The sequence below is a fragment of the Nothobranchius furzeri genome, chromosome 11, assembly GCF_043380555.1.
Source record: "Nothobranchius furzeri strain GRZ-AD chromosome 11, NfurGRZ-RIMD1, whole genome shotgun sequence".
Taxonomy (NCBI): domain Eukaryota; kingdom Metazoa; phylum Chordata; class Actinopteri; order Cyprinodontiformes; family Nothobranchiidae; genus Nothobranchius; species Nothobranchius furzeri.
Genome location: NC_091751.1, coordinates 61125866 through 61138388, shown reverse-complemented (window position 1 = coordinate 61138388; position 12523 = coordinate 61125866). Strand labels below are relative to the sequence as shown.

General features: G+C 45.8%; 2 protein-coding genes across 2 annotated transcripts in view; both read right to left on the bottom strand.

Moving 5' to 3' along the window:
* Window positions 1-189: 189 nt before the first annotated feature.
* On the bottom strand, window positions 190-1610 carry atpsckmt (fATP synthase c subunit lysine N-methyltransferase). The gene is made up of 4 exons (XM_015957310.3): window positions 1157-1610; window positions 814-951; window positions 672-722; window positions 190-544 (listed from the first exon to the last, which is right to left on the bottom strand). The coding sequence occupies exons 1-4, from the start codon at window positions 1433-1435 to the stop codon at window positions 323-325; spliced, it is 690 nt and encodes a 229-aa protein (XP_015812796.1). The 5' UTR covers window positions 1436-1610; the 3' UTR covers window positions 190-322.
* A 311-nt stretch (window positions 1611-1921) lies between these two features.
* The window catches only part of LOC107384438 (neuropilin and tolloid-like protein 1), a 19987-nt gene continuing 9385 nt past the window's right edge, over window positions 1922-12523 (bottom strand). The window contains exons 5-10 of the mRNA XM_054736206.2: window positions 6343-6384; window positions 5599-5726; window positions 5218-5446; window positions 5028-5141; window positions 3276-3420; window positions 1922-3062 (exon numbers count right to left, since the gene is read on the bottom strand). Of these exons, the coding sequence (XP_054592181.1) occupies window positions 2528-3062; window positions 3276-3420; window positions 5028-5141; window positions 5218-5446; window positions 5599-5726; window positions 6343-6384 (1193 nt within the window). The 3' untranslated portion in view covers window positions 1922-2527. The remainder of the gene's footprint in view (window positions 3063-3275; window positions 3421-5027; window positions 5142-5217; window positions 5447-5598; window positions 5727-6342; window positions 6385-12523) is intronic.

Genomic DNA, 12523 nt, shown 5'->3' with positions numbered 1-12523 from the left:
TTATCTTTTTTTTTTTTTTTTTTTTTACAGAAAACGGTTTCTGTCAATGTTAATTTCGACCAAAAAGCCTCTTTCAGCACAATTTGAATGGCTACAACTTAATTTATCAAACACAATCATTTTACCTATTATTAGATTTTTTTTCTTTAAGGTTATGTTTAACCTTGGTCTGGCATGGGAAGAGTCATGTCTAAAGAAAGTGTTGTATTCTCTCAGTCCACTTGCTTTTTTCCATTCTCATAACCACAACAGAAGTCCAAGTGCTTTACAACTGAACATGAGATGTAAATCTTGGGGAGAAAACGCAGCATTTGCAGACAACTTAGGAGGAGCTGGTTTTATTAATTTGTGTTTTCTGTTTATGTGTTTCCGTTGATCCGTGGTGCAGGTTTGATTTGAACATGCTGGTATCGTAAACCCACACAGTGTCTATTCCTTCCCCTTCAGTGCGTTCAGGGATCCATGTAGGAAAAGGAAATCTGCAGGCCACCACCTTGGCTGTGTCTGAAAGCTCATTTGCCAGCTTGAGCTCGAGCTGATCCATCTGTGGGTGCAGAAGCAAGTATCGGATCATTAAAACTTAGGGGAGGGTCATTAAAGTCAAGCAGCTTAGTTAATCGTTTTTGTGAATTAATCGTTAATCAGAAGTGTGAAATGTTACTCCAGCTCACCATTTGAGGGACTCCAAAAATTACAACATTGGAATACTGAGCAAAGTTAGCCTGTGAACAGAATGGGGGGGGGGGGGGGGGGGGGGGGGCAATCAGTGACCTTAAATGAGGAGTGACTTGTAGATTTTCAAGAGGCACTGACCTTCCACAGGTCAGAGATATGAAAGGAGGTGGAGCGGTGGACGCCTTCTCTCCAGGCATTGTAGCGGGAATACCACACCAGCCAGGGGTTCAGTTCAAATCCCGATGCCTGAAATCCACGCTTGGCTGCTGCGATCACCTACAAGGAAAAGGGAGAAATCACACAGTGCAAATGATGTGCAGTAGCTGCACGAGTTACTTTAGCTTCATCTTTAAACAGAGAGCTAGTGATGGATGTTGGGAAAGCAAAAACAGAGCACTGAAAATATCATTTACAGTTTCTACACGAGATTAGGTCACACAACCCAGTGTATTAGAGATCCAAACGGAACCACGGCACTTACTATCCGACCATCTCCGCTTCCAATATCCACCAGGGTCCCTGACCTGGCCCGAAGCACCTTGAGGACATTCTCCACCTGGGCTGTGGTCGCTGGTACAAAGGGGAGGCAGACCTTTCTCAAAGCGGGAGCGACAAACGGAGTCGCTACTGCGTAGAGAGCGACTAGCGAGCCACCAACAACCCCTGTTACAATTAAACCAAGGCGGCTTCTGCTCGGTTTCTCCGGGTTGACACTTCCGGCACCTTGTCCCGAGTTCAACATCAGCTCCCCTGCAGACATGATGCTAACGTCAAGGTAGCTTCAGCTGTAGTCCACGAAGGGCGCCGCTAAAGCTAACACGCCAGGAGCTAAACAATGTTTGAAAATAACATAATAAAAAAATGAAACGACTTAATTTATGTTGCCTAACAATTCTTCTTCTTCTTCTTCTTCTTCTTCTTCTTCTTCTTCTTCTTCTTCGTCTTCTTCTTCTGCCGCCTACACGAAAGCCTTCTATGTTGTGTTTTACGCCACCTTTTGGTCTGAAGGAGTTACTGCAGTGGATGGTTAGAAAATGCGAAACAGTTCAGAATACATGAACTTGTTTGAAATACAATGCATTCTTATGCATTCTTATCATCAGACCATTGAAGTACTTTTACTTGCAGTGCTACATCAGTTTATATATTTTTTAGTTATTCGGGATACCTTGATCTTTAAGCATGTTAAATGTTTAAGAAAGGGCACTGACAGGGATATTTGTTTTCTTTTTATTTTCAATGTCATCAAGTAAAAACAATTGCTTTCTTTATTTGCTTTAGTCTATAACACTGGTTTGTGAATTCGTTTTGTAAATCAATACAGAATAATAATGACAATAATGCCTTGTTAACAATCAAAGTTAAGGGAATTTATTGAGTCATATAAATAAAATTTGGGGAAAAAATGGTATGATTAAAGAAAACACAGGTGATATCTGTTTATAAACATGATGCACTGGTACATTAGGCAGATGTTACTGATATAGTTAAAGTTCAAGGAACAAAAACTGGGGGAAATGGTCTTTCAATCTATTAGAATTGGTGGTTTCCATGATATTACATTCTTGTTCACTTTCTGTCAGATGCACTGCCAAAGCTATGTAGTAATTAAAATGATTATAACACGGTTGCCATGGAGGAAGTAATGAAACTATGAAGAAAGATTTGTTTTGCAAGTTGCAATTGTGGAAGATCTGACAAATTCAAAACACACTTCAAAAACAAGCATTTTAAAAAGCTTTAACCTTTTTTGCTAACCGCTTTAATCAGCTTTTGCTAACTCCTCTTATAAATTTTTTTGTATATTTTCATGGGTTGATTATTTTTAATTTCCATGCTCACTTTAAGTAAATTAAAGGTCATTAGACAATGTACGATGAACTGCATGGTCTAACCCTGGCATACCAGGGTGGAGCTGATGGTGGTGCATGTGGTGCTGGTTGGTGGTAGGACCAACGTCCATCATCAAGTCATCCTCGTCGTCTTCTGCCCTGTACCCCTCAGCTCCATCCTGCGAGTAGCTGTGTTTCATAACCAGGACGCTCCGCCGACCTGCAGGTGTGTTATGGCGAGAAAGGTGCGGCGATATCTGTTTCGCCATCATTGGTGACATTGGGGGAACAGCTGTGTCAGATGCGATGGTGGCATCCCTCAGGCTCAGGTTGCTACGGCTACCTTGAATGCTACCGTGTATGCTTCCCTGCTGAGAGCCACAGTGGTGATCACGGATGCATTTGCTTTCAGAACGTCTGAGTTTGTGGAACTTCTCAAAGTCCTCTGCCAGGGCGGCGTCAGTCAGGTCACCAGACGGCGCGCGGCGCAGAGCGCAGAGTTCATAATGCGGAGGCTCAAAACCCGGATGGAGGAGCGCTGAGTCAAATTCATCTCTGTGGATTCAACAAGGGACAGAAAGTCTGAATGTTGACATGAAAGCGTGCAGAACAGATGACGTAAAGGTTAAGCTGTAATAAGTTTCACAGTCAAATTTGTTGGCAAAACTGTAAAAAGCACATTTCCATACAGACTAACATTACCGTTCTCACATTTAGGAATGTTTCGCACCATTAAATCCCAAATAAAGTAAATTTCAAGCATCTCACCTGCGAATGACATATTTTTTGCGTGGCTGTTTGACCTGGATGATGACAGAAATGATGAGCAGGATGACAACAAAACCGCAGGTTATTCCAATGATTGTCAGGTTTGTGTTGTCCAGCGTGTCCAGGATGCTGGCTTTTCTTTTCTCTAGTAAAAGACACACAAAGAGAGTGATATAAACCAAAACAGCCATGTGCTGCACACTGGGACGTAATTTTGGGGGGGGACGGGTGGGACATGTCCCCCCCCACTTTTTCAAAAGGCAGTTTTGGTCCCCTGCACTTTTTTCCGTCCAAAAACAATGTTACGCTCCATTAAATGGATTTGGTTGAGCACTAGGACCGAAACGGAAACCGGTTTACTATTAGACCCCAAAAGCTAATCTATTGGCTCTGCTGATACTTGCTAACGTATTATTGGCTGTTGCTGCTGTCACTCAAGTTGTAAACAGTCAGAACGTGCTCACGTTGTTTTGCTAGTTTGGAGCCGCTAGGGAACACCGGTACTGAGTCACATCGTCAACTAGACGCTGTGTAATATCAGAGCTCAGCTCAGCTTCCATTACATAACATTTGAATAAGTCTTCATTTGTGAGTCTTTGGTAGTTAGGCAGAGCCAGGAGGCAGCATGTCAAGAAAACGAAAAGTGGATATAAGAGACTTCTTTCAAAGTCAAAACGTAAGTTGGGCATGTGACACCCCTGCATTAAGCTCAGACTCACCTCCTCCTTCACACACAAACTCAAAACTAACTTTTACAAACTCATCTCCTCCACATAACTGACTCCTCAGACACAATTTATTCGTATTATTATAATAATTATTTTTTTATTATTACTATTATCATCATAATTATTATTACTAGTAGTAGTAGAAGTGTAACTTCAAAACTTTTATCATTTAACTTTATTGTAAACTTATCTATTGCAATGTATATTTTCACATTAAAAAGCTCTGAAAAATGAACAGTATCATCATCATCAACAGATTTTTTTAAGCTTAATGTCAAAGATGTACACTTTTCATTAGATTTATCTTATTTTTTCCATTTATTTTTTGTGTGTTGAAATGCAACAACTGTTTAAACACTTTTAAGGGAAAAAACATATTTAATATGTTTTTATAAACTCAAATGTTAGGGTGATGATCATGTGTAAAACATTAGTTCAGCATGTCCTCTAACACAGCAAATGAACAAACGGCCAGATCTCAGGAGGGACCGTTTATGTATAAATAATTTTTATACTTTTGACTAGGCCTGGGAAAGTAACACATTTTGCTGGACGATATTTTGTCCAACAAATTGTTGATGATAAACGATATTGTCAACATTATCTAGACCAAAATAACCACTAATATAATGTTAATATATCATAATAATGCAAGTACACCCTTTAAAATGCAACAAAGAAACCTTCATTTAACATTGAAATGTCCAGAACCAGAACTTCTAAATGAATAAAAATAACAAACAAAAATTAAATAAAAAAGGAATCTCACTCCCTGTTAGAAAATGTTGCACCAAAAACAATAAAAAAAGACCCAAAACAATAAATACAATGGCCTATCCATTGTCAACAGCCAAAACTGCACTTCAATAAGGATGGAAAAATTATTGAGATGGGCACGTGACGTGTCAAGGGGTCTTTACATAACACCCCCCACCCCAAATTCGCACAAGCCTGCTGTGTCCCCCCCACTTCTGAAATCAAAATTTCGTCCCTGGCTGCACAATGTGATCCTGTCAGTGCGTGCCTTTGCAGCGGTTCTCGTCCCAGGGGTAAACACAGTTCTGGATGCCGTTGCAGACAAGAGTGTGGTTGATGCACATGTTGCTGTGGCAAAAGAACGTGTCTCCTTCGCACGGTGCTGGAAAGCAGAGAGGACACGCAGCTGAATATTCTTGCAAATGTTCCACATTCATCTTAAAAATGGTGGCACCTACGTTCATGAAACGTTGTAAAGAGAATCTTGAAACGGCTCTTCCTGCTCCCCTCGTCGGCCCAAAGCCTCACCACACCCAGAGACGTAGACAGCATCACATCATTGGCCACCGTGGAGCAAAATTTGTTCTTCAGGTGCTCCACTGAACTGCTCCCATCATAGATGGCAACAAAGTTGCGTTTGCACTCATTTGAGTTGTGCATTTCATACTCCAGAAAGCGCATATAGATCTGTGAATGTGGAGAGATCAAGCAGGTCAGAGGAAACCTCAACTACATCAGGAATTTTCAGGCGCTTGTGTTCAAATGATAGATTTACTACTGTCTATGTGTGAATGAGGACGTTTCAGATTGTAAGAAGAAACACCATAAAGTGCACACACCCTTGCTCTTGGAGGGGCCCTGATGTACCACCTGCAGTCCACAGCTTCGGTCTGCTGCGCCCGGCCCTCCTTGGCTATCTGAGTGGAGTCCACAAACCCCTCTGGACCACTCAGCTCAAAGTCACAGACTGGGAAGAACAGCAGTGATGAGAATAACAGGGGCAATGGTCATTTTTTATTTAAGGATTTTGAAAGTGATGCAAAATTATATAAATGATTTTAAAATAAGTGGGACCCATTTGTTTAGTCACATGTTGAGTTTGGAGGACAGGATTTGTTCTTTGATGCCATTAGTGATAACTCTGATGGGTTTTTTATGGAAACCTGATGATTTTCCCTCTACGGTCTGATGTCTGAGGCCGTGTGATCTGATGTCATCATCCAGGTCAGACCCAGTGATGACTTAAAATGGACACCATATTGGCGGAACTTTCACATCCTCGATGTGAAAATTCTGGCTACCAAAATATAGTTTGACCGAATCTATGAAATGGATATTTTATCTTCGCTTTGCAGTTTGCAGAACAGAAGTAAGCAACATCCTCCATCTTTGTGTATGTTCATGGTAAACATGTTAAAACATCAAGCAGAAAACTGTTCCATCCATGGATGTGATTCCTACACACTGGTGGTTTTTGAATGTCTGTCCATATTTGTTGCTCTATTGAATAACAGTGAATTTCATTGCTTGGTGCATTAAGCCTTAAGTATATCGCATCATCTGCATACATGAGGAATGCTCACCTGGAAGGGCTGGAAGCGCTCCAAGTTCTTCAAACTCAGGATCTAAAATGAGAACAACAGTCAGAGACAAATTCGACGAATATTACAGCATTGTCTTTCACAATCATACGTGCAAAATGTAACTGAAACCAAACTTCAAATGCATTTGTGTTTAATCATGCATGCGATATTGCAAAAGTTTGTTTAAAGATGTATTCTAGAAATGAATAGTTTTGTGCAGAATCAGAACAATAATCCATGCAACACAATTTTCTGTGAAAAGAGGATTCTGACAAAATCTCCAATGCTCAATAAGGTCAAAGACAAAAATCAATAAACACTGGACATTATTAAAGACATATTTCAAAGCATATTAAACACACAGCTGGCCAGCTTATGCAAGCTAAGTCCCAGCATAGTTTCTCTGCAGGGGCGTGTCCAGGGAGTGGCCTGAGGTAGCACATGCCACCCTTGGAATCTGATTGGCCACCCCAGGTGCCACCACACTAATTTACCTTTAAATAGGCTTTTCATTGTCCAAAAAAGACTTGGGGGGTAAAACAAAAAAGCATAGCCATTGGTGCCACCCATGCACAAAGTTGTGCCTCACCTGGGCCACCCCATTTTAAAAGATCTGGACACACCACTGTTTCTCTGCCCTCATTCTTACACCTCTGAAAAACCTGATGCCCTTCATAAAACCCAATAAGTCTCAGAAAAAGAACTCACACTTACTAGGACGATGAAATAATCTCTATAGACCAGATTAGTTCAGGACAGATCAGGCTCCAGTGGTATCTGCTCCAACCTAGTGATAAGTGTTATTTACACTTCTGACATCTCTTTAATACCGTTACTTAGTGCATTATTAAGCATTAATTAACAAAGGGTGCCCTTTATTAACGTTCCTGTTTGTGTCAACTATTAAGTGTCATTAAGGCTAGGACAAAAAGCGGGGTGGTCTGATTATGCATTACATAATATAGTTAGGGTTGTTAATGATTTAATAAACTGTTTATTAATGCTTAATAATGCACATAGTAAGATGAAAAGAAGGACCCTAATTGTAAAGTGTTACTAAATAAAATTTTGGTGAAAATACTGTTTTTTTTAATGTAGGTCAATAAATTATAGTAGAGTTGAGGGATAGAAAATTAATAAATAGTTATAATTTTGTTGTTTTCACAGAACTCCTCATCGTTGCTTTCTTTTATTTATTAATCATGTAGATTTGTGGGCAGAGGTTGTAAATTCAAAAAAGAAGGTGATGAACTCGACCGAGGTTTAAATCAACAAGGACTCTTGGTAATCCTCCCATGTTTCTTACTTGCCCTGCTTCAGGCTCGAGCAGATTAAACACATTTATCACACACACACACACACACACACACACACACACACACACACACACACACACACACACACACACACACACACACACACACACACACACACACACACACACACACACACTCACACAAAGATGCTGTTTCCCAGAGGTTTTATGCCAAATATAAAATAGAAATGCAGGGTTACAGCAAAGCAAGATGAACAATGGTTTATAACAATCATCCTCTGGTTTAGTTTGGAAGCACAGCCTGTGAAACAATCAAACAGTATTAATACAAAATAACACCATCACCCCCCTCCTCATAAAAATAAAAAATAAAAATCATAACAGACATGCTGTAAAATGTAAATACAAAGAAAAAGATCATTCACAAGCAGTTGCAACAACATTTTTGAATATTTATATAGCTAAAGCATTATGTCAGATACTGCCAGATCATCTGGGGTGTAGCTCACTGACAAGTCAATTAGAGTGGTTTCTCACCCCGGCTTTCCACTGCATATGTAAGCAGCGTGTAATGTAATAGCTTTACCTGTGAGCTCCCTTCCTACCAGGCGTGTTTCAGATGTGAAACGGCAGGGAAAATGTTTCACAGAGCTGGTCCCGCAAAGTCACAAAATTACAGGAGATTGGTTACAGAGGTTTAACAGGTGATGACATACCTTTTTTTTTTTACCAGTAAAGCAACTGGAAATCTGTGCAAGACTTTTATTTTGAAATGACGTTTTACACTGCTGTTTGACTTCCTGTCTGGCCTGCTCTGAACTGTTGAGCTAAGCACATTCTGGAAAGGTAGCACATAAAAAATAGACTCAAAGCCTAAATTTAACACAGTGATGCAACACGAGGATGAACACAAAACACACCACTTCACGGCCAGTGGAAATGCACCCATCCTGTCAGAACCCAGGTCCCCAAACCAGCCTCTCCCAGCTAGCTGACCTCCACCATGGACCACAACTCCCAGTAAGTGTTCTTACTTACTTCTGGAAAACCCAGCATTTCCGTGTCACTTCATTGAATTCCTAGATTAAACCGTGAGCCGGCGTTTCACCGACGCTATCACTTCCTTGTCTGTGAGACCACGCTCTCTACAAGCTCATCTCCCGTATCCAGCCGACCAGTCTGACAGGATGACCGAGTCCGTTAACCCAGCGGAGTTTGAGCAAATGAAGAATGAGATTGTTCAGCTCCACACCTTGGTCGATCGGCTCAACACCAAGGTGAACTCCCTGACCGACCTCACCCTTCAATTGACCACATCCCTCAATGCTCTCCAGCAGCAAGCCCTCGCTCCACCTAAGGAGGAGCCGCAGTTCAGCCTACCGGAGAGGTGGAATGGAGAGGTTGGGAGCCCAGATGGTCTGCTCGCCTCCCTTGATATGCAATTCGAGTGCCAACCAGGACGCTTCCCCACTGCCCGCTCTCGGGTTGCGTACCTCACCTCCCTGCTTTCTGGACGTGCTCAGGAGTGGGCCGCTGCTCTTTATAATTCTAAATCCCCTGCCTGCAATGACTATGCTGCTTTTGTGGCCACCCTCAGGAAGACCTTCGTTCCACCCAGTAGCGAAGTGGGGGCTGAAGCATGTCTCTTAAAGCTCCGCCAACGGGAACGCTCGGTGTGCGCCTATGCGTCAGAGTTTTGCACCATCGCAGCCAAACTACAGTGGGATGACTCTGCCCTTCGAGCTTTCTTCTTGGAGGGGTTGGTGCCCTACATCCGAGACAAGATGGCAGGAAAAGAACTGCCCCAGACCCTGGATGAGGTTGCCGACCTGGCGCTGCGCATCGACCAGCGGGTTCTGGTTCGACCCAGGTCCTCCACTCGCCCACTCAGAGCTCCTGGACCTCTTCCTCGTTCACCACGCCAGCTTCTGGACCCACTTCCACTGAGGAGCCTATGCAGCTAGGCCACCTTCCCCCGGAGGAGAGACAGCGACGGTGGCGCGAGGGTCTCTGTGCCTATTTTGGCTCTCCTGACCACCGGCGCCTGGACTTCCCATTATGGCCGGGAAACGGAGGAACCCAGTGAGTATCGGGGTAGCTCAGCCCGGGTCACCCTCTGCCCCTATCTCTTCCCACTGACTCCTCCTTCCTGTCACCCTCTTTCACGACGAGACCTCACATCAGGTACATGCTCTGGTGGACTCGGGGGCCGCCGACAACTTCATGGATGTGGATCTGGCTAAACGCCTACGGATCCCCCTGACTCCCCTGGAACGAGTTGTTCCGGTGACCTCGGTGGACAGCAGACCTCTCCAGCCCTATCCTGTCCAAGACCGAACCTAGTCACTCCAGATGGTCCTCCAAGGCCACCGGGAAACCCTCCACTTTCTCATCATCTCTGCTCCCTCCTCTCCTCTAATCCTGGGGTTCCCCTGGCTCCGTCTCCACGACCCCCAGATTTCCTGGTCCCAGAACTGCCTTTTAGGCTGGGCGACCCAGTGCCAGGTCCACCTCTCTCCTCCTCCACCCATGGCAGACTGCCCGGCTGGTGGTCTTGGGCCTCTGCCGCCCAATCTGCCACTACCCTATTGGGACCTGGCCGCAATCTTCGATAAGCGACACGCCACCACACTGCCGCCTCACCGCCCATAGGACATGGAGATCAAGCTACAACCAGGTACCAGTCCTCCCTGTGGGCACCTTTTCTCTCTCTCTCCCTCCGAATCCAGAGCTATGGAAGAATATATCAACCAGGCCCTCCAGCAGGGTTTCACCCGACCCTCCTCTTCCCCGGGTGCTGCAGGCTTCTTCTTTTTGAAGAAAAAGGAAGGTGACCTTCGTCCCTGTATAGATTACCGGGGTCTAAACAAGATCACTATCAGGGACTGCCATTCCCTGCCACTCCTCATGACTGCTCTGTACTCCATCTCCCAGGCGCGGATCTTCACAAAACTGGACCTCCAGAGCGCCTACAATCTGGTCCGCATCAAAGCTGGGGATGAGTGGAAGACTGCATTCATCACACCCACCGGTCATTGGGAGTACCAGGTCATGCCCTTCGGGTTGTGCAATAGCCCCGCCGTATTTCAACGCCTCTTTAACGATGTCCTCCGCGACATGCTGGGCCAGTGGGTGTTTGCCTAACTGGATGACATCCTAATTTACTCCAAGTCTGAGGCCGAACACCTCCACCATGTTCGTGCCGTCCTGACCCGGCTCCTGAACAATAACCTATACTGCAAGCCCGAGAAATGCTCTTTCCACCAGCAGACCATCTCATTCCTGGGCTTCATGATTTCAGATCAGGGCATAACCATGGACCCTCAGAAGGTCCAGACAGTCACTGACTGGCCCCTTCCTACGAGCCTAAAACAGCTACAGAGTTTTCTGGGCTTCTGCAACTTTTACCGCCGTTTTATTAAGAACTTCAGCACCATTGTTGCACTGCTCACCTCCCTCACCCGACCAAGCCCACCCGGCCAACCGTTCCGTCTAAATCCAGACGCCATTCGGGCCTTCCGCCACCTGGTCACCCGGTTCACGTCGGCCCCTATCCTACGCCATCCAGAGACTATGGAGCCCTTCGTGGTCGAAGTCGATGCCTCGGACGTCGGTGCCGGTGCCATCCTGTCCCAAGGCAGGCCCAACAACAGATTCCGTCCCCGCGCCTGCTTCTCTAGGAAGTTTTACACCACCCAGCAGAAGTATGGCATGGGTGATCATGAACTGCTGGCCATAAAATGGGCGCTAGAGGAGTGGAGACAGTGGCTTCTAGGCACCACCCAGCCTTTCACTATCTGGACGGACCACCAGAACCTGACTCACATCCGATCCGCCAAGCAGCTCAATCCTCCCCAGGCCCACTGAGCCCTCTTCTTCGAGCCCTGTGAGTTCCATCTCACCTACCGCCCTGGAACTAAGAACCAGAAGGCTGATGCCCTCTCCCGCCAGTTCACACACACCACCCCCACGTCCGAGCCTGCATAAATTCCCCCAGAGCGCCGTTTCCTGGCCCACCTAAGGTGGCCATTGGAGGAGGCTATCCAGAACGCCCTTGGGACGACCCCGCACCTCCAGAGACCCCCGCGGGTTGTCTCTATGTCCCTACATCCTGTCGCAGAGAGGCGCTCTCCTGGGCCCACTTGTCACGCCTGTCTGGCCACGCGGGGTTCTCTCGAACTCTGAAATTCCTCCAACGAGCACTCTGGTGGCCTTGCATGGCGAGGGATGTTAAGGAATACACTAGAGCCTGTGACATCTGCCCCCGCTCCAAGACACCCAGCCAGGCACCTGTTGGTGTCATCAGACCTCTTCCGGTGCCCAGCCGTCCGTGGTCCCACATGGGTCTGGATTTCGTCACAGGACTCCCCCGGTCAACAACCTCAACACGGTCCTCACGGTCACTGACCGGTTTTCTAAAGCTGTCCACTTCATCGCCCTTCTGGGTCTCCCTTCGGCCCGACGCACGGCGGAACTATTCCTGAAGAACGTGGTGTGCCTCCACGGCTTCCCTGTCGATGTGGTCTCCGACCGGGGTCCCCAGTTTACGGCCCGATTCTGGAAAGCCTTTTGCTACCTAATGGGAGCATCGGTCAGCCTATCCTCAGGCTATCACCCGCAGACCAATGGTCGGACGGAGCGGGCTAACCAACAGCTGGGTCGGTACCTCCGGTGCTTTGTCTCGGCCCAACCCTCGCAATGGCCTAAATACGTCCTCTGGGCAGAACTGTCCCACAATCTTCACACCTCTTCAACCACTCATATGTCCCCTTTCGAGGTCTGCTCTGGCTACCAGCTCCCGGTCTTCGCCCACCAGGAGCCCGAAGTTGCTGTACCTGCTGCGCAATCCCTAGTGAGACGCTGCAAGAACGCCTGGATCAAAGCACGAGCTTCCATCACCCGAGC